Raw genomic sequence first — 22261 nt, 5'->3', positions numbered from 1 at the left:
TGTGTGTGTGTGTGTGTGTGTGTGTGTGTGTGTGTGTGTGTGTGTGTTATTGAGGGTTTAAGTTTCTGAAAGGTAGAATGCTGCAATTTTCATTACAGATCGAATCAACATTAAGAGGAAGGGAGCCTGGCCATCTACTCTCCTGTCTGTGCAACATGTGATTGACTGTGGCAATGCTGGATCCTGTGAAGGGGGGAATGATCTGTTTGTGTGGGAATATGCTAACAAACATGGCATTCCTGATGAGACCTGCAACAACTACCAGGCCAAAGACCAGGGTAGGCAAGCAGCTTTGAAAGTCATCACAAATGTATAATTAGCATGAGCAGGCTGCCTTATAACAATCCACTTCAAAAACCTAATGATTATTTATTGGCATTCTAATCTATTAAACATGAGGCATTTCTGTGTGAGGGACACAGGAAGTGCCCTTTACTTTCTATTCAGATTATCTCATTTTGTCTCATACTTTTTCTTTCTTACCACCTTCCTCCTAGCTATTTTTTCCGTCTGTGCCCTACTTGGAGCAAGACACTAGTCAGTCTAGGAAGTAGGGGCTTTGATTACTTTCATATCATGTGGAAGGTGGCTACTTTTCACTGACTGCCAGGAACATGAAAAAGCCCATAAAATTTTAAGATTATGTCATAGCTAGGGCGGCCAGGTGGCTCAGTGAGTAAGAGCGCCAGCCAGCCCCGGGAGTTGGTAGATACTTAACACCCACACAAAATAACTGGCAGTGTAACCTTGAGTAAGTTACTTAACCCCAATTGCTTTAAAAAGAAAAAAAAAGATTATGTCATAGCATTCTAAGGAACTTGCCCTTAGAGATCCCATTAAAAAATTAGATGTTCAGACTAGGTTATTTCTCTTCTTTATCACCCTTCAATTGACTATTTTCTTTTGTAAGTGGGAAGGCAGTTAAATTTTTGCTTTATTCAAAACTCCTTAGAAGTTGATTCTTATCTCAAGGTTTATCTAACTTTGCCTGCAGAATGTGACAAGTTTAATGAATGTGGCACATGCAATGAATTCCATCACTGCTATTTCATCAAGAACTATACCCTCTGGAAAGTTGGGGACTATGGTACCCTTTCTGGGAGAGAAAAGATGATGGCAGAAATATATGCAAATGGTCCTATCAGGTAAAAAAAGGAGTCTGCCTTTCCTGCTTTTTTGTTTCTGAGGCTGGTGGTAGGAGTTGGAAAAGCCCAGGGTTTGGGGACCTGAGCCATTGTTGCCTATAGTGTAAAAAACAGTTTCAGTTTAGCAGGGGATACTACCTTTAAACTGAATGACTCAGATGATGGGATGTTTCTTTTCACTTGAATTTAGCTGATACTTAGGAGAAAAAAAATTGGCCTAAGTAATATACTTTCTTATTTCTCTTCCTTTTCAGTTGTGGCATAATGGCAACAGAAAGCATGGATAACTATACTGGTGGGATCTATTTTGAATACAATCCTAGACCTATGATAAATCATGTCATTTCTGTGGCTGGGTGGGGTGTTGGTGATGATGGAACAGAATATTGGATTGTCCGGAATTCATGGGGTGAACCCTGGGTAAGTTTATTTCCCTTGCCAAGTATTTACCAAGTGAAACACATCATAAAGGTATTTGATGTTTTAGATTGCTGAGGCTTTATTTTAGTGTAATAATGTAGATAATAGACCTGACTAGATTGATCAGGCTACAAATGACGCTGGGTCCTGTGGAGTATATGTCATGGAGTGAGAGACCCACTGCAATCCCCTTCCTTGTAATTCTGCTTTTAAAGGCAACATTTGGTAGGATTTATGTTGCAGGTTAATACTGAAGTTGTATTTGCTTCCTTTCTAAGTTGAAGTTAATCAACACTGTAATGAGATAACTAGGAAATACAGGATAGTTTATTAAAAAAAGGTCAGATGAGGGCAACTGAATAGTAATTCAGTAAAAAAAACAAAACACTGGGCTGACTGGGAGTTAGTTCACTTATGGTAGGGGAATTCCGCTTAATTCTATCCTGACCTTAAGTAAGTCACCTAAGTTTGCTGGGGCTCAGGTTTCTCATCCATGTGAAACTTCCTAGTTGAAATACAATTTCTCCTTCTGAGGGGTGGATACTTGTAGCATAGAAGAACTGGAACATAATGCACACATATACAAAGGGGCCTTAAAAGGGAAAGAAATAGTGAATAACTTAGGGGTAATAATATTTTTTCTTCCCTCACAGGGTGAAAAAGGCTGGATGAGGATAGTGACCAGCACATTTAAAGATGGACAAGGCAGCAAATACAATCTTGCTGTTGAAGAGGCCTGTTCATTTGGGGATCCCATAGTTTAAGTTTTATTAAATATGACTAGCTGCTTCTAATTGTCTGACCTCACATGTCCCCATGGATCCTTAAGTATTTAGTGAAACAGACTTACAAAAATGGAAGTATACAAATCACTGTTTGTCTTGTCCTCAGAAAACTGATCTGTAACAGAATGGTTTACCAAAATTTATACAGGGTTATTTGTTATAATAAACTACTTTAGAAAATGGAAAGTTGTTCTTTTTAAATTCAAATTTTGTCACCAGTCTGTTTAATGGTAAAGGGGTCAATATGGTATGGGGTGAAAAAGAAACATTTATTGATGTGTGAATTGATCTGTTGATTTGATACTACCTCACCTTGTGTGGGTTGGGGGTCTTTCTAAATTTTTAACAAAATGTGAACTAGAAAGTAACTATTGTAGTAACAGAAAAGTAAAAATTGTAGTAATCCAATATCCTTCCAAACTTTTATTTGATAACTTTTAAGATGGATATTCCACATGTTTAAAATAACCCATAGGGTCAGTAAAAAGTCTTTTTACACCACCATGGTCATGGTCCTTCTGAGACTGTTTTCACAACTTCAAGGGATGATTCCATCTGGAAATGCCTTCCTGAAACCTCAGCAGCATTCAGTTTACCATAATGAAGTTAGACTTGCAGTGGGCTTAAATAAAGATAAATTAGATGGGTTAAAAATAAGACTAGTTGTTTTTCAAAAAGGTCACAAACCAGAATAGTTATTTTACCCTTACCTATGAACTCTGTCACAGGGTCATGTTCTCCTTCTGTTTTAATGGTACCTGCAATGCTGTCATTCTCTAGAATGGGAAGAAAGAGCTGCACAAAGTCGGAAGTATAAGGAGGAGCAATCACATCCAAGACCTGTAAAGAGAGAGGAGTCTGAACCACCCACATTGAGCCTCCACGTCCTGAACACAGGTAGAATTCAGCTCCAAAGTAAGCAGATGACTGCTGTGCCAATGTTACCAAAAGGGAGTAGTTCTGACCTCAGTAACAAAATAGCGAATGAGGGAGATGTCAGTGTCCAACTTTTCCAAACACTTTCGGATGTAACTGACAACAGGCAGTACATAACCCCGACTCAGCAGATGGACCATCCTGTCTAGTAGTGTTTTCTTCAGTTCAAGCTTGGGAGAAAAAAGGGGGAGGTTAAAGAAAAACAAGCTATTTTAAAACAATTTCTATTCCTTTTCAACTTTTTGAAAGACCTCTTACCTGTTCCATTACATCCAGTTGGGAATGTTCTGTCTCAAACAGTTTAACCAACAATTGCAAGACTTGGGGATGGAGGAGCTGGTGGCAGGTGCTAATCTATGGCCAAGAGACACAATTGTGCTTACTTTAAAACATTTAATTGTAAGAAAGTAACTGTTAACAGCAGACCAACGATAGTGTTTTTTAAGTGTCACTGAACTTCTTCACCGTACCTCATCCAGTAAAGCCAAATGTACTGGTGTATGATCAGTTTGGAGCTGGAAATAGCGTGGTTCTGACACTGTCCAATCTACCCACTTGAGTACACCCATTGCCACCACTGGAAACCTGCAAAATAAATAAATGACCTTCAAAGACTAAGTTAACATTCCTAAGGCTGGGGAGAATTGGTGGCAAAGTGAATAGAGCACTAGCCCTGAAGTCAGGAGGACCTGAGTTATTCGACCTCAGACACTTAACACACTAGCCATGTGACTTTGGGCAAGTCACTTAACCCCAATTACCCTCCAAAAAAAAAAAAGGAAAAATCCTAAGGCTTACGAGGATTTAGAAAAATAAGATGCCAATATGAAATGGTATAACTGACTCCTGGATGACTGATCTTTGAAAGTGCCATAAGTTTTTAGAAGTAAAACTCCCAAGTTCTTCCTTTATGGATGCATGGTCCACTTAGATGGCAATAAATGGCCTCCCTGTTAACGTGAATTCATGCAATTTATATACAAATAAAAGACTAAGATTCACTTGAAGATTCTGTCTTTTTTTTAGCTTTTTAAATAAAAGACCATCTAAAGTGCCAACCATAAACATTAAAAATGGGAAAACTTGGCTTTTGCTTACCTGATGCACTGATAAAGTGTACTCAATTCAGCCACTAATTCAGAGGCACCTTTGTTCTCATTGCAACATAAATTGTGAACAGTTTCAACAGCTTTAGATGTTGACTTCAACTCATCTTTATTGATGCTCACTCTCTTGTTCTGAAAATGTAACAACATTTGAATGATTGATTTTTTTGAATATGGCATAATAGTTTTCAGAAACTATTTACACCAAGTGAACAAGTATTTGTGGGCCAGGCACTGAGTTAAGTGCTGAGAATGCAAACAACACATCTGTCCCTCAAGAAGCTCACATTTTAATGGAGGGGACAAGATACATAATAAGGGAATCTCAGAGGGAAGGCAGTGAAGTGAGTGGGAGGAAGATGGTGCTCAGAAAAAACCTCTTAATGAAAATAGGATTTGAGTGGAGGCTTGAAGGAAGCCAAGAGGCAGAGGAGTAAGAATATTCCAAACATGGGGGACACCCAATAAAAAGGCAGGGAGATGGTGTGTCAAGTGGGAGGTACAGTAAACAGACCAGTGTCTGGATGGTAGAGTATCTGAAGGGTAGTCAAGTATAAGAAGTAGGGAAGGGCCAGGTTTTAAAGAGGATTTTACTAAGTTATTAATCACCCACTCTGTTAATCAATCTACTCTGTGCATATTTCAGAATTTTAAGAGATCCTGGGTTCACAGTGGTCTGAAGGCAATGAGGGCACATATTGTCCCTGTGCTCAGTCATGAGAGAACACTAAAAGCTCCTAACAATTAGTCATTTATTGACAGTATGATGGGCAAGTTCACAGTTTCTGCTCATTTTAGTTATGATCAATGCTATCCTCGTGTGTGGCTAAGATAGAATGAAGGTGGAGGTCATGAAGTTGAAAAAACTGATGGATTGTGAAGGCCAGGATGTTTGAAGGAGGCATCAGCACATTACTGAAGTCCCTAAGGATGACATGGATCACATGTTTGGGACAGAAAGTAATTGTAAATCACCCTTTGAGAAGGGAGGATGACCAGTTAATGACTGTGGTAAGGATTTGGACTGGGTGACAAAAATGGATGGAATGAATCTTGAAAAGAGAAGCTGCTGAATAGTGACAGCAAAAGGAAAGTTTGGAGGTGGGAATGGGGAGTAAGGTATGTCTACCTTAAAAAAAAAGAGCAGCCAATACAAGACATGATGCCCAGCTTCTGGGGAAAGCCAGGTTTCTTTGGATGTGAAATAATCTAGGATAAAATTAGTTCATTAATGATAAGAGTAGGGATTGCTGCCCCTTAGTGGAACACACAGAGTAAAGGAGGACATGTATGTAGTCTGGAGAGACAGAGCTGAGATAGCTAGAGATGACAGGGTCATGAGAATTCATAGGGGAGGAATAATTTTGCCTCAGCAGTTATTGCCTCTGAATTATAGGGATAAAATGTGCAACAGGTTCAAACAATTGTGTTAGAGTCTCAAAATCCCAAGATTACCTTTTTCCAGGTCTCTACTACACTAGCTGCATAGGCCAATATGTGGATGTACTTGTGTTTATGGTCTTGATTGATTTTGGCACCTGGTTTAAAAAGCGACTGCATAAATAGGTCCAAGAAAGCTGGTACCCGTATCTAAAAGGACAAACATTAAACGACGCTATTAATATCCAAGGCTTGCCACTGTGCCCTGCAGAGAAGAGCCCATTAGGTTAGATAGTGACGACAAAATAAATGACACTTCGGTTCATTTTCACAACAATGAGTAATTACTGAATATTTTGCTTTCATAAAGCTCAAGAAATTGTTTTTACTTAATTCACTCACCACATAAGCAAATGGGGAAAGTTTATGGTGGTATTCTTCATAATGCAAAAGTGAAACAAACTCACCAATTCAACGGGAGGTGGGTCCATGCTTGTAAACATCTTAAATAGGACTGTGATATCAGCAGGATTCAGAGCTCCTTTCGATAACATGGCACCAAGGGCCTGACAAGCCCTGGGGTACGAAGCAGCTGTGCCTAATGCAAGTGTGATCTGACTTGCATCATGGCCTCTTGATTTAGAAAAAGAAAGAAAATCCCCCAAGTCCACTGTTAAGAATAATCTTTTTTTAGGGGCGGCCAGGTGGCTCAGCAAATAAGAGCACCGGCTCCAGTGTCGGGATGACCTGGATCAAATCTGGGCTCAGATACTCAGCACCACACCCAGAAATAACTGGCCGTGTAACCTTGAGCAAGTTACTTAACCCCTATTGCTTATAAAAAGAAAAAAAAATAATCTTTTTTCTACTTAATGTATCTGCAAGTGAGTTGCACTAACTCACTAATCACAAACATTGCACTTTTGATGTTGGAAGGTTAGTTTGATAAGAGTATTTGATTTAGAGGCAGAAGGGTGGAGGAGACAGAGGGGCAGTCATGGTAGCTAACTGCAATTGGGCCTTCACAGCACTGACAGGGCAATCCTTTCATTACTCCCTTGTATTCCCTATCTCACTCCCCACAGAAGCTTCTCCAAACTTTTCTCCTCACACCTCCTACACTCCTTTCCCCATATTCTCTCAGCTGAGCTCTCACCATTTTAGTAGACATTTAAAGCCATTAGCCATGAGCTTGCCCCTCCTTTTCCTGACATTTCCCACTCACTCCTCTTTTACTCCAGCACCTGATGAGATGGTCCTCCTCCTCAAGGCCAATCCTCTAGCATCTTCTTCAGCAGTCTGCCCCTTCAATCATCCTCACTCCTTTCAATTTCCAGTCTCTCCTTATCTTCTAGTTCCTTTCCTACTGTGCTATCAAACATGGCAAGTCTCCTACATCCTTAAAAAAACTTCATTAAACCCAACCATTCCCCCAAGCTACCATCCTATATCATTCTGCCCTTTCTAATTGAAATTCCTAGAAAAAGTTAACAATTTCTTTCACATCCTCTTACTTGTTTCTTAACAGCACTTTGCAATATGGTTTCCAAACTCTACTGAAAGTGCTCTCTGCAAAGCTGCCAAAGCTGATGGTTTCTGCTCAGTCCTCACCCTGATCTCACCACAGCATTTAACATTATTGCCCACTCTCTCTTCATTTGGTTTTCATGACAATACCCTCCTGGTTTAGTACTGCACCATTTCTCAGATTCTTCTGTTGATTAATCCATATCCTGATCCCCAACAGTGGATGAATATTTCCCAAGGCCCATCGTCTTCCTCTACACTCTCAATAACTTAATTATCTCCTATGAGTTTATTATCTTTATACAGATGACCCTAACCCAAAACATCTTAAACTCATGTGTCCCAAACTGAACTCATCTTTCTTCCCAACCTCTCCCCCACTCTTCCCTATTTCTTTTTTTTTAATTAAAAAAATTTTTTTTAAGCAATTGGGGTTAAGTAACTTGCCCAAGGTTACACGGCCAGTATTTTTTGTGTGGGTGTTAAGTATCTGAGGCCGGAACTGATCCCGGGTCTCCCGACTCCAGGGCCAGCGCTCTTATTCACTTCGCCAGCTAGCCTCCCCGTAAACTTCCCTATTTCTGTTGAAGACAAAACCAGGCTTCTAAATGTCCAGTCAGTCAATTGCCAAATCTATCTGTTCCTACCTTCACAACATATCTTGCATCTAAGCCTCTTTCTCTACTCATGCAGTTACTATTGGGAATTTTTAGAGGTAGGATCTGAACTGAGGATTGCTCTTTAGAAAGAGAACTCTAGGGGAACTTAGGGATTTAGTTAAAGAAATAAAAGGTTTTGTTTGCTAATTCAAAATCATGAAAAGATCTTATAAGAGAGAAATTTGGTAATGGGACAGGATCAGTAAACATGAAAGATATATTTAATCTTACTTCTCATGAGCAAATCGTTGAACTTCTTGAGCAATTCTACGCACAGCAGACCCTCCTTGTTCTTCCTGGGCCAATATAGACATCATTGATTGGGCAAAGAGATAAGTATGCTCTCCATGGCATAGCATTTTCTGAAATATTCCAAATGGAAAGGTTAAAAAAAAAGAGTTCCCATTCTATAAGGATGACTTAATAATAGCTGTTAGGTAATTAAATTAAGTAAAATGACCATACCCTTTGAACCATATATTCCACTACTAAACAAAAAGGTCATATATGCACCAAAATATTCATAGCAGCATTTTGTGTAATAGCAAAAATTAGAAACAAAGTTTGTGTCCACTGATTGGGAAATGGCTAAATAAACTCTGGTACATAAATACAGAGGGAAATCATAATGCTATAAGTGACAAATAAGAATTCAAAGAAATATGGGTAGATTTATATGAACCAATGCAGAATGAAGCAAGCTGTACTAGGAAAAAAAAATTTATATATATACATTTGTACTAGAAAAAATATATTTATATATGTATACATATATGTACATATATCATTACAACAATGTAAACATTAAGAAAATACAGAAACTGAATGATGTGTCATTGTCATGACCAAGCTAAGTCCTAGAGACGAATTAAGAAAATGTACCTCTCCTCCTCAATCTACAAATATGGAATGCTGCATACACTAGTAGATCTGCTCCGTGTGTTGATTGATTTTGCTGAATTTAACAAAACAACTCAGATACAGGGGAAGACTTTCTGTGCAGGGAAGACAGTCAGGGGAAGGATATATTGAGAAATGAAGATGATATAAGAACAACACACCAGAATGAGACATTTTGATCTTAAGTCAGTCAGCCAATAAACATCTATTCAGTGCCAGGCACTGTGCTAAGCACTTGGGGATACAAAAAAAGTTTTCCTGCCCTCAATTAGCTCATAGTCTAATGGACAGTGTGTGAATTTGTTTTGCTTAATTATATTTATTCATTACAAAGTAGGGCTTTTATTTTGGGGGGTGAGAAGGATGGAGAACTGGGAGAATAGATCAGGGGAGGTAAAGTAGGGAAGTAGTGATAATGATACAAAAAAAATAAGAAGTATCAATGAAACACTGAAAAAAATACATTGAAAAGAGTAGAAGAGGACACAGACAAGCAGGCTACATTGACACTATCAGGAAAAATTTAATACATACTTCAAAATAACAAACTACTTAATATTTGAGAGTTCATATTCTTTTTTCTTCTTTGTATGAAGAATGTTCATAATAAAAACAATTTTTAAGGTGCCAATAATAGAAACAGAAAAGGTGAGATAGGAAATTAAAGTATCCAGAATCTACTCTGGCTATTGCTAATAGCATTATCTGCCACAATTTTTTAAATCTATAGTTATGTAATGGATTATTTTGAAAGTTTTAACATATCTGGGCCATAATATTTCAATTCTTCCCCCCTCCTTGAGCCAGAACTTACAGCAAACTCAGGGAGATTTTTTTCAAGGTTTTCTTCTCCTCCATCTAAAATTGTAGCCAGTGAAGTACGGAGCACTCGAGAAAAGACTTCTAATTGCTGGCAAGCAGTGGATACACTAGTTATCTCTCCTTGATATCCTGCATCAGAGATAAGCTACAATGCAAAAATGAATAAAGGTCACAATTTTCACCACATTTCAGTCATTTCATAGAAAACTGGCTCTTGGGAAATGTGGTACAACAGAAAGAGTACCCCAGAGTGAGAAAACCTAGGTTCTAATCCTGGTCCTTGGCACTGTGGCCCCAGTCAAGTGAGACTATCGCTCTAGACCTCAGCTTCCTCATCTATAAAATGTCCAACTCTGACTAGATGACCTCGAAGTTTACATCCACTTCTACAATTCTGAGTCATTCAATAAATAGGACTGAAAAAGTGATCATAAGATTAAAGGAGATGTTAAAAAATGTGATACTGTTCCTGTCCTCAAGGAGCTCAGTCTAGCCTAAGTAGGACATAAACACACAAAAAATTAAATAGTTCAATAAAACAACAAAAGGAATACTATAAGGTGAGAAGATTATAGAATTTTCAAGCTAAGACAGGTTCTTTTTTTTTTTTTTATAATTTTTATTTTTTTGCTTTTTGGAGGGGGTAGGCAGGGCAATCAGGGTTAAGTGACTTGCCCAAGGTCACATGGCTAGTAAGTGTGATCAAGTGTCTGAGGCCGGATTTGAACTCAGGTCCTTCTGACTCCAAGGCTGGTGCTCTATTCACTGCGCCACCTAACCACCCCAAGACTGGTTCTTAGAAATGAGGGGACCCTTGGTCAATATGATTAATTTTCTAATGGATTAAAAAAAATAGATAAACAAAACCCCAAACACATCCTTAATAAGATACCTATGGAATTTTACAATCTTCAAAGTCCTTTCACTTATCTCATTTTATAATTATAGCAACCCTAGTGGGCTGGCAGGGTGGGTAGTATTTTCACAGTTGAGGGAAATAGGGATATCCCTGAAAACATGGATTAAAAAACAAAACAAAACCCAAAGAACAAAAAAACCTTATGAATATAATAACCATGCTTCATCCTTCCCATTTCAGAGTTTAGTCTGTGTAAGAAATCAAGTATGAATATTGACTGAAAATTTAATATAAATAAAAATATTTCTAAGTAGGGAAAATATTCACATTCTCTCATCTTTTTATTCCAGGGTTTCTTTAGAATAGTAGAGGCAGGTAGTAGAGTAGTGGATAAAGCAATGAGCCTAGAGTTAGGAAGACCTGAATTCAAATATGGCTTTGGACACATATCTGTATGACCCAGACAAGTCACTTAAATTCTATTTGCCTCAGTTTCCTTAACTGTAAAATAGAGATAATATTATCACTTAACTTGAAGTGCTGTTGTAAGGATCAAATGATTTATAAGAATCACTTAGCATAGTGCCTAACATATAGTAGGTACTATAAAAATGCTTATTCTCCCTGCCCCCCACTCATGCACCCACAAATTTAACTCCCCCTCAACTTACCTTAACAGTAAAATTAAGCATAAGACAATCTGGATGTGCTTCAGCTAATTTGTAAAACAGATCCCTCCAGGTAGTATGTGCAATCATTTGTTCTAGCCATGCTGGGGTCTGCCAAAAAACAAAAAAACCCCCCCCCCCCCCCCAGCAAAAGAAGGATGTCAATCACATATCATATATTGAGGTTTCTTCCAAAGTCCAACAAAAATCCCTCATTTTGTAGGTGAAAAACTAAGGCCCACAGACTAATATTTAAGATGAGAGCTGGGACCTCACCCTTTTTATTCTACCACATTGTGGAAGGTTGAATTCAACAGAATCAGAACATACAAGTTTTACAGGAAGGGATGTAGGAATTATATATGTGATCAGAGCTTGTGTGTGCATGCATACAAGAGAAAAAACATCAGGCAAAATAATGTGAGAACTTCCAGGGGACAAGAGATCTTCCTTACCTCACCTTCTTCAGTAAAGATTGAATCTGCTTTTCTAGGGTCAAAGTGTTTGATCAATAAACTCTTCAAATGATTTTCCACAGTTTCCTGAACCTGAACTGGCTCAACACCTTAAAAGAATTAGACAGAAAATAGCAACCTCATGACATGGGTTTTGAGGATGGTTTTAATACTTGACTCCTTTTCTTGTTATTTACACTGTTTCATATCTTGTTTTTTTAAATTTTAAATAAAATATGCTTTATAAAGCCTCCATAATTCTACCACATGGTAAAATTCAATGATAATCTGTTTTACAGGCTATCAGAAAACCCCCGCTATTAAATCAAAGATAAATACCAAGCTGAAAGAGATAAAAAATTCACTTCTTATAAACCTTAAAACCCCCAATGTTAAAAGGAGTAATTATCAGCAATTTATCAACCCATAATTCTGTTTTCTAAAGAAAAACCAACAAACAAGCTTAGTCAGTTTAGACCCACCCTTCCATTCTCCTAGGTACCTGTCTGAATGAGCCACTCAGCCAAAAGGTTTACAGTCTGGGCCACAGCAGTATAGTTCTCTGATAAAAGCTGGATTACATTCTCTGGAGATCCTCCTGCCTGAAAATACCTGGAAGGGTTGAAAAATGGTCAATTACATCATAGGTTAGCAGAAAAGATAACAGGTTAGGAAGAAGATTCAGTAAGGCAGCTAGACTATCTCAATGACCTTGGACAACTCCTTTTACCTCTTTGGGCCTCAGTTTCTTCATCTATGGGCAGCTAGGTGGTGCCATTGTGCATAGAGTGACAGACCTGGAGTCTGGAAGACATCATCATCTTCTTGAGTTCAAATCTGGCTTCAGACATGTACTAGCTATCTGACCATGGGTAAATCATTTAACCGTATTTGCTTCAATTTCCTCACTTATAAAATGAGATGGAAAAGACAAACCATTATAGTATCTTTGCCGAAAAAATCCCAAATGAGGTCAACAAGAGTCAGACATGACTGAAAAATGTCAACAATTCCTCATCTATGTGACAAAGGGATTGGGGTAGATAACCCACTAGAGTCCTGTTTGGCTCTAAATCCTTCGATCCCATGATTCAAAATGATTGCATCTCTAAGATATCTCCCTCTCTGCTTGCCAACACAAATCATAATTTTTTCCTTTTACCTTTTGAGTGTGTTGAATATGGAAGGTTCCATTATATAATCCCGGGTGGAAAATTTGTGCAAACATTCTTGTTGGACTTCTGCATCATCTTCTCCTTCTCCATAATCATCATCCTGCTATTATTAAATCCAAAGTCAAACATAATTTAACCTTTTTAGATTTTAAATATCTTTTTCTACTACTGAAAAACATTTAATAGATCAGACCTGTCATTTAGCTTTTTCCAAAAAGAGGGACATATAAAGCCTTAAAAAGTGAAAAGAAATTTTAGAAACTTTAAAGTCCAATCAAACAAAAATTCTTCACTGATTACCTGAAATGTACCCAGAACTCTTCTGGGTGTTGTCTTCGGTTTAAGGATAAACCATTGACAGGCTTGCAATTTAGTTGGAGAGACAAACTTGTTCATGTTTGAGAATCTTATTATATGCCATTTTCTATTTTTACCTCAACATTGCAAAAGTCACGTTTCTGACTGAAAAATTCTGAGAAGTGTGATATTAATAAGAAATGTAACAGGGGAGGCTTCAAGGGTAGACCTTAAAATAAGATGGGTTGAATAATTAATTATTCAATAAATATTTATTAAGTATCTGCTACATATATAAGGTACTATGCAAGACTCTAAAAATACAGATATAATAAATAACAATCCCAGTTCTCCAGAAGCTAATAATCTAGTAGGCAAATTAGCAAGACAAATACAGAAATGACTGTTTTTAATTGTGAAAATGATTAATTGCATAGAAGAGGTGCAGGGTTAGGGTAGAAAAATTTAAGAAGAAAGCAATCACTATGAGGTAGGAATAGGAAGTCTAAGCAGAAGTCATGAATGATGTGGCATATGAACTGGTATTTGAAGGAAAAGTTATTTCAACAGATAGAAAAAAAATGATTAGGGCTCTTATAATAAGTTCAAGCCTCACCTCATTCCAGGATTTCTCCACCAAAATATCTACCCTTATGTTTGAGGGACTTCAATATATAAGCTGATATCCCTACAAACACCCTTGGCCTAGTAATTCTTAAACCTCCTAAGCTCTATGAACTATATACCTTCTCTCCCTCAGTTACAAACAGGGATGGTTATACTTTTAATCTCACTATTATATGTAACATATAAAAAGTTCAATAGACATAGTTTCTGGGTAATTAATCATTTTATTAATTATGCTAGCATATAATTAACAAAAGAGGTGAGTAGCATTCTTGAATCCCCAAAACCCTTCATGGAACCTACTCAATGCTTATATGCCCTTCAAAGAATGGGTATTCCTGAAGGTGGCAATCAACTCTGACTGGGTTAACAATTAATGAGAAGAATGAATATTATAATGAGAGGCAGACCTAGCCTAATGAGGAGCTGGGTGATGTGTCTCTGATCATTCTTGTTTCCCAGTCTCAGACAATCTAAACAAAAGATCTCCCTCCACAAAAGACTGAGTAGAACACCATTTGGGTGGTATCTGAACAAGATTCCACCCAAAGAGAAGAGAAATCCAAAGAGGAGAAAATTAATCCAATCTCATTATTAATGTCCTTCAGATGCTGACTAGACCCAATAGAGACTGAAGAGATAGGAAGGGAGAAAATCCTAGATCTCCCCAATAATTGGTTATTTAATAATAATTTCTCTCATATCTATAAATGTTCTATTTCTATGACCAAGAATTCTTAAATTATTTGATTGAAACCTCTTATACCTTCTAACTCTTTCTGTGCTTAACTCCTTTAAAACTGATTATTCATCTTTAAAGTGACCTCCAGTCCCTCCATCTCTTGGAACTTTCTCAGGGCATCATACCCGTTCTGGCTTTACTCCCCTTGTTTCCCAATCACAACCCTATAGTTAATGGATTCAACAATACAGTGTCTTCTTCCTGGAACCTCTTTACCTTCATGTCCTTTCAGCACTCATACACTAATCTGCCAAACCCCAGACCTGGATTCTGGATTATCCTTACTATTCAATTTCTCTGATCCTATTTATTGCTAAATGGTGTTGAAGGAAGTCATACAACTATGCTGACCATATCTGTTATTTAAACTTAGTTGGGTCCTCACTGTAGCAAAGTAATCCATTTATTCTTCCCTAAGTGAATCTTTATCTTTCCACAGTTGATGTCAAATATTTTTTCTCTGAAAACTTCACAAAAACTATTTTATCGAGAGAATGCAGCTCATCTGCCATGAGCTTTCTCTTCTACATGTCAAAATCTCTTGAAGTGCCTCAACCTTTCCTGTAGTATCTGATAAAGAGGTGGCAGGTGACAGTTCTCCTTGCCAAGGGAGAATATACTATCCTATTCCTCTGGCAGTCTACCACAGTAATCATGTTCCATTTAATTTCCAATATCTCTATCTATTGGCTCCTTTTTTACTCCCTACAAGCATGCTTACTCATGTCTTTGTCATCTTTTTTTTTTACTTTAAAATTTTTTATTATTCTGAACTTTAACAAACAAGCAATGAGTATTTTCACATATTGAACAGAAAAATAGGACTTCATGGAAATAATGAATCTCCATTAGGTACAGCTTTTTAAAAAACTATATAACAAATCTGGCACATCAGTTCCAAAGCTGCTTTGTCTGTTTTTTTTTTTTCTGAACTGCCTTTTGTTTTATTCTGCACGTTAAAAAATATTTCATCAATGCCCTTTTCTTTTCTGTGCCACTGCTTTCACTACTGCCTGTTCCCCAACACTGAACAAATAAGTGTAGTTAAGCAATACAAACACCCACATCAGCCATGTTCAAAAATGTCTCTCATTTTGTGACTGGAGATTAAAATCTTTCTGTCAAGAGGTGGGAAGCATGCCTGGCTCTCTGCAGGTCCTCCTGTGTGGTCACTACACTGATCAAAGTTAAGTCTAAGTTTTTTTTTTTTTTCAATGCTGTAGTCATTGAATAAAATATTTTCATGCTCTCCCACCCCCCTTCTTTTTGGAGGGCAATTGGGGTTAAGTGACTTGCCCAATGTCACATGTCTAGTTTTGTGTTAAGTGTGTGAGGCCTGATTTGAACTCAGGTCCTCTTGACTCCAGGGCTGGTGCTCTATTCAAGATAGAGCCCCTCCCACCCCCTTTCTTAAGAGGACAGGACCATTTTGTTTTTGTCTCTGTATCTTTAAACTGTGCTTTAATTAATAAATGCTTGTTGAATGAATTAAAACGCTGAAAGAAGGCCTTAAGTGCAAGCAATTAATAAATGTTCTATATCTAATCTATTGTTGGTGATGCTGTGAAATGATTCAGCTACTCTGGAAAGCCATTTGGAACTATTACAAAAAAAATTACTAACCTGTTCAATACTTTTTGACACAGCTATACCCACTACTATGCCTACACCCCAAAGAAATTAAAAAAGGATAAAAAAATTTTTTTTTAGCAGCTTTGTTCATTATAGTCAAAAACTGGAAGGTGAGGGGAGGAGATGGTGCCCACTTATTTGGGAACTGTTAAATTATGATTTACGATTATACTGGAATATTATTGTGTTATAAAAAAAAGACAAAATGGATAGCTTTAGGAATACCTCTAATAAAAGATACAGAATGAAGTGAGCAGAACTAGAAAAATTAATACAATGACAATACAATAAAGAAAGTGAATGTAGAAAGACTTTAGAACTCTGATGAATGCAATGATAAACTTGAGGACAAAAGAAACATGTCACTCACCTCTTTCTAGAGAAGTGTTTCTTTCTTTTTTTTTTTTTTTGCTTTTTGGAGGGCAACTGGGGTTGTGAGTTGTCCAAGGTCACATGGCTAGTGTTTGTGTTAAGTGTCCAAGGCCTGATTTGAACTCAGGACCTCTTGACTCCAGGGCTGGTGCTCTATTCACTGCGCTACCTAGCCACCCCTAGAGCAGTGTTTCTTAAATTGTGAGTCAAGCAGACACACAGTTTAATTTAAGAAGTGCTAAAGGTGTTTTCAGTGGAAAAAGTTTAAGAAGCCCTGTCCTAGAAAGGTGATGCTCTTAAAATGAAGAATGCAACATCCATTTTTGGATGTGGTCAATTTGGGAATCTGTTTGCTGAACTATACAGATTTGTTATGGGGGTTAAAAAAATTGTTTGGGGAGGAAGATGGGACATAAACCCTTGTATATGTATATATACATATATACACACACACATGTAAATATGCATACACACGTACTACAAAATAAAGCTTTAAACTAAAGAGACTTGGGGAGAGAGACACTGTCTAAACTCACAGGAAATAAAATCCAACAAAAGAAGCTTAAGTTTAACTAACAAGCAAGATGAACTAGAAGGTTTGATACAAAAACACAATTTTAATTCCATAGACCATCACTAAAACTTGGGAGGATAAGGCTCTGGAATGGAATATCTTATTTAAAAAAAAAAACAAAAATGTAAAAGGTAGGAAGTGGATAGTAATATACTTGGGAGTCAGGAAGACTTGAGTTCAAATATTGCCTCAGATACTTGTTGTTTTTTTTTTTTTTACTATGGGCAAACCCTCTCTCAGTCTTAGAGTCCCCCATATATAAAATGGGAAAAGTTGCAACTACCTCACAGGGTTATTGTAATGATTAAAGGAGGATATATATCCCATTGCAAATCTTAAACCAATAGCAATAATAGCATCATCATCATCATCCAATGAAATTAAAAATCAAATAGTGGAGAGCATTTAAGGTTAAGGCAAAGGGAGAAGCAATTTTTTAATTGGCGTATACTACACATCACCTAAATAGAAGGGTTAGGAAAATGTAATCAAAATAGTTAACAGGGAGCTAATACTCAAAATAATAAAAGGAAAAAGAGAGTAAGAGAGTACTTAGCTGCCTTTGATGAATTTAAGTCATTTGGCCCAAATGAACTACCCCTTCAGGTAATGAAAGAAATGACAGATATGAGTGCTAAAACATGGTCAGAGATATATAAAAAATCATAACAATAGGGAAGGTACTATGAAACTGAGAAAGGGTATATGTCTCTCTCTTTTTTTAAACTAAGAGAATGTAATCTGCAAAATATTGATCAGACCAATTTCAATTTCTGTCAAAATTCTAGAGTGAATTATTAATGAGATGAGGATTTAGACAGAAAACCAGCATGGTTTCATCAAGAACAATCACATGAGACAAATCTTATTTCCTTTTTTGAAATGGTTACTAAGATAATAGGTCAAGGAAGGTGGTAGATACAATTTGCCTAGATTTTAGTTAAGTACTAGAAAAAGTATCTCCTACAGTTATAGAGTAACTAAATGGATTTGGAACTAGCTCAAACATCACATTCAAAGAACAGAATCCTAATGATTCCATGGCAAAATGGATGTGGCTCCCCGGTAGAGTACTTCAGGGGCTGTGCACGGTCCTATACTACTGAAATGACTTGGATAGAGACAAAGAAGATAAATTTATCAGATCTGAGGATGATATAAAACTAAGAGGACAGTTTTATACTGATGACAGTCAGGAAACAGAAGAATTTAGAAAGGGTACAAAACTGAGTCAATTCTAACATGATGAAATATAATAGGAATATATGTAAAGTCTTACCCAGGATGGGGGAAAAAACAGTTGGACCATACTTCATCTGAAAAAGATCTATAGGTTTTAGAGAATTCCAAACTCAAAATAAGTCAACGCTATGATAAAGCAGGGCAAGAAAAATAATATTGGAATGGGAAGGAGGGAGTAAATGTTAAAGATTTTTAGAAGAGGAATCTGTAGCAGTTGGAAACCACTGGTTATGGGGAGAATAGCTGCACTATTTTTTTTTTTAAAGCAATTGGGGTTGAATAACTTGCTCAAGGTTTTACACAGCCAGTTATTTCTGGGTGTGGTACTGAGTATGAGCCCGGATTCGATCCCAGGTCATCCCAACACTGGGGCCGGTGCTCTTACTCGCTGTCCTACCTGGCCTACCCAAATAGCTGCACTGTTAACAGAAGTTGGGAACTTAAGAGGAAGGGCATGTTTTAGAGAAATGCTTCTCAAATTGTGGTCCACGGCTTTTTAGAGGTCTCCAAGAACTTTTCTGGGGGATTCATGAGGTAAAAACTATTTTCATAATAATGCTAAGATATTTTAATTTCTAATACAGTAAATTCAAGAAATATAACCCAGATAAGCAAAAGCTATATGGAGTTCCTCAATTTTTTTCAGCGTAAAGGGGTCCTGGGACCAAAAATTTTGAGAACTACTGTTTTAGAGCAGGGCTTCTTAAACCTTTTCCACTCTTGACTCCTTTTCGCAGGAGAAATTTTTACACGACCTTAGGTTTATAGGTATATAAAATAGATACACAAATCAAACATTTACTGATAATAAATCATAAAAAAATTTATTTTAAAACAATTCTTTGGTATACAGATAATTTTACCATTTCTTGGTATGTAAATTTACATAATAATGTGATAGACGTTCTTGCTTATTTTTGCATAAAGAGTTAAATCTTGTCAGAATATCTGATGTAGAGCATCTTCAATGTTTTTTTCAGAGTTTATCAATATTTTGACTTTTATAATCAACAATGCTGAGAATACTGCTTCACATAAATATGTAGTACAAAATGGCAGAAATATATTATGGGTTATTTCAGAAATTGTTGGAAATTCCATCCTAATCCCGAGCCAAAATTCATTTAACTATTTTGTATATAGAGTAAAAATGCTCCAATTGATAACATAAAATAGTCTCAAATATGAGCCGATGTGTTTCTGGCAGTGTTTATTATAATCTTTTTGTGGCATGACTGCACATGCAATGTGCAAAGAGCTCATGTTGGGTGTTCAGAACCAAGGCTACAATGAAGCTGTAAAATGCAACAAAGAGGTGGGGCATTGGGGGGTGGAAGAACAGCTAGAAACACCTTGAATTTATTATGCTGTTTGATTTTGAATTGATTTTTGGTCATTGTGTGTTCAGAAACCTTTTACTGTTGTCAAATTTTTCATGACTCCCCCACATTCAGTTATGAAACCTCATATTGGAGCCAAGACCCATAGTTTAAGAAGCAGTGTTTTCTAGGAAAGATGCTAGAGATCTCTCAAGTTCCTTGGGTAGGCAGGTAGAAATTAGAAAATACATTTTGAATAAACAAAGAAAAATCAAAGTTTAAAGCAATCTAGAGTGAGTGGCAATCTAAAAAAGCACATCTAAAGTTACTTGAATACAAGTTTTAATCACTGGTCTTAAAGTTAGTTAGCCCTTAGTATAAGTAAGTGATTAACTTCCTTTCTAAAATCTTTTCTTAAAGTTACATTTTTTTAAAAAAGGAACATTCTCAGGATACGGAAGAGTTGCACACTAACTAACACCTTTGACAAGAACATGTTTATGTTTATCTTGGTGCTGTGGAAAAAGGATTTACTGACAAAGGTCTGGGGGAAATATTTTCCCACCATACTTCCTATAAGTAAGTGTACTTCAAAAGATCTGTGATTTTTAATCAGTGTAAGTATTTCCTCCTCAGCAGCATCTCTATGGTCTTCAGGAATTGGTGTGGTTAAGACATTCATCAACCCACGGCTAACCTTCTAGTGTGGAATCTCTCTAAATTTACAAACTATCCATCACCTGCCAGAAAATGGCATTGTGAGAAGAACTTTAGTGAAAGATAGGATACAACTGGTGTGCTAATTATGAACCAGTCCAAGGTTTAATAATGGTTGTCTGAATGAGTAAGTCAATAAAAGGCCAGACAATTAGATCTCCCCCTCCCCTTTATTGTTTTCAAATCAAACACTGTTTACTACATGTAAGACCCTATGACTGGTCTGAGGAATATAACTACCTCCTTCCTTAGAACATATCAAGTAAAAGACCTGACCTAAACTCGAAGAGGCGTTTCAACAAATTCAACAAACAGAATGTAATATACTCCTTGTATGCAAGGGCTGTTTCATTTTTGTGCCCATGTCCCCAGAGCCTAACATAACGCCTGACAATAAAGGTGCTTAATAAATATTTGTTGAATTGAACTGAAACATTAAGCACCCATTATGAAGAGCACTGAGGGGGTGAAAGTTTTAGAAGAAACAATTCCTGTCCTTATGGGCTTACAGTTTGGCAAGGAGTTAAATCACATACACAATACTGCATAAGTGAATGAGTTGTTGTTCAGTCCTGTCTTGACTCTTTGTGACCCCTGGACCATACTGTCCAGGAAAAGATACTGGAGTGATTTGCCATTTCCTTCTCTAGTGGATTAAGGCACAAACACAAGTTAAGTGACTTGCCTAGGGTTACACATCTAATAAGTGTCCAAGACTGGATTCGTACTGGGGCTTTCCTGACCCCAGTCCCAGGACTCTATTGACTGGAGCTGTCCAGATGCCTCCTACGTGCATTACAAAGGTAAACAAAGTGCTACTCGATGAAGAGAAAGGCCACTATATGGGATGAGGGAAGGATTCATGAAGAAAGTAGCATTTGGATTGGGCTTTAAGGGTTGGCCAGCAATTCCACCAAAGTGAAAAGAGAACCTTCCAATCCCGTGACATACCATCTAGCAAAGAGGCAGAACAATGGCAGGCAATGTGGCTGAGGAAAACAGTGCTGGGGAGAGAGAAAAGCTTGGAACGGTAGGAGGACCTAGCCAGACTGTTGTAGGCTTTGTCAAGCGAAGGATTTTAGATTTTAATCACTTGAGTTGAAGCCAAGACAGTTGAAGCCAAGAGGAAGACAGTGAAGATTTTTAAAAAGTAGGACAGTTATTGCCATGAGAAGACTGCAGTGAAGTGGGGTGTGTAGACACACAAACAATGGGGCACAGAGGGATTGGAGACTACACATAAAACCCACTGGACTCTTCCTCTCCTGCCCCGCTCCCCACAAAGACCGCAGGGTGTCTCTAGGCCCCAGTCCCGAGCCCGGGGCCGCCTCCAGGCGCCTCGGCCGCGCCCCTGGGCTCCCAGGTGCCCCGGCCCGAGAACCTGAGGAGAAAGGAGACACGACAATGGGGAGCTATCAATGGCCGCGCCTTAGCGTCCTCTTACCTGGGCGCCGTCGGCATCTTCTCCCCACTCAGCAGCGCTGCCGAAGTAGTCTTCGTCCATGACTTGAGGCGACACCAGCTTGAGACACCGGCACCGCCAGCCCAACCGCCACTACCAGCGCGATGGTACCCAAGCAAACCAGGCGGAGCGGCCGATTCAGCTTCCCTACTTACTCCGTTTGCGTCTGCGTCTGCGCCTGCGCCTGCGCCTGCGCGCTGCTGCCTAGATTGAGGAGTTTCTCAGCACAGGTACGCCCCCTGTGGGACTGCAACCGCTCACTAAAGCTGCATTGAATGATGGATGGGGTGGGTGCGATCACTGAAACTGTCTCCAGCAAGCTTCCGTCCTTTTAGTGTCCTTGTCTTATTTAAATAGCTACGGCCCGCCACCAAAATCTTACGTGTCAGTAGCTTGAGGGTTCCGATATCTTTTGTTTCCAGGCCTTGTGTTTTCTGAAG

General features: G+C 38.0%; 2 protein-coding genes across 3 annotated transcripts in view; one reads left to right on the top strand and one right to left on the bottom strand.

Annotated features, from left to right (window-relative positions):
• CTSZ (cathepsin Z) overlaps positions 1-2536 on the top strand; it is a 7830-nt gene extending 5294 nt beyond the window's left edge. Inside the window, exons 3-6 of the mRNA XM_069072488.1 lie at positions 99-278; positions 995-1145; positions 1400-1565; positions 2219-2536. Of these exons, the coding sequence (XP_068928589.1) occupies positions 99-278; positions 995-1145; positions 1400-1565; positions 2219-2329 (608 nt within the window). The 3' untranslated portion in view covers positions 2330-2536. The remainder of the gene's footprint in view (positions 1-98; positions 279-994; positions 1146-1399; positions 1566-2218) is intronic.
• A 222-nt stretch (positions 2537-2758) lies between these two features.
• On the bottom strand, positions 2759-22029 carry NELFCD (negative elongation factor complex member C/D). 2 transcript variants are annotated; one of them, XM_069072486.1, is made up of 15 exons: positions 21804-22029; positions 12825-12940; positions 12165-12274; positions 11663-11772; positions 11211-11318; positions 9673-9825; positions 8190-8320; positions 6240-6405; positions 5848-5982; positions 4385-4524; positions 3757-3871; positions 3545-3640; positions 3316-3456; positions 3061-3190; positions 2759-2972 (listed from the first exon to the last, which is right to left on the bottom strand). In XM_069072486.1, the coding sequence occupies exons 1-15, from the start codon at positions 21861-21863 to the stop codon at positions 2938-2940; spliced, it is 1746 nt and encodes a 581-aa protein (XP_068928587.1). In that variant the 5' UTR covers positions 21864-22029; the 3' UTR covers positions 2759-2937. The 2 variants fall into 2 exon arrangements, with proteins under 2 accessions (XP_068928587.1, XP_068928588.1); XM_069072487.1 differs by having other exon boundaries at positions 12825-12937.
• Positions 22030-22261: the final 232 nt, after the last annotated feature.

The sequence above is a fragment of the Petaurus breviceps genome, unplaced genomic scaffold (assembly GCF_028583685.1).
Source record: "Petaurus breviceps papuanus isolate PSGF00001 unplaced genomic scaffold, PetGlider_PUasm1.0 90847, whole genome shotgun sequence".
In the NCBI taxonomy this organism is placed as follows: domain Eukaryota; kingdom Metazoa; phylum Chordata; class Mammalia; order Diprotodontia; family Petauridae; genus Petaurus; species Petaurus breviceps.
This window is presented reverse-complemented; position numbering and strand designations above follow the sequence as displayed.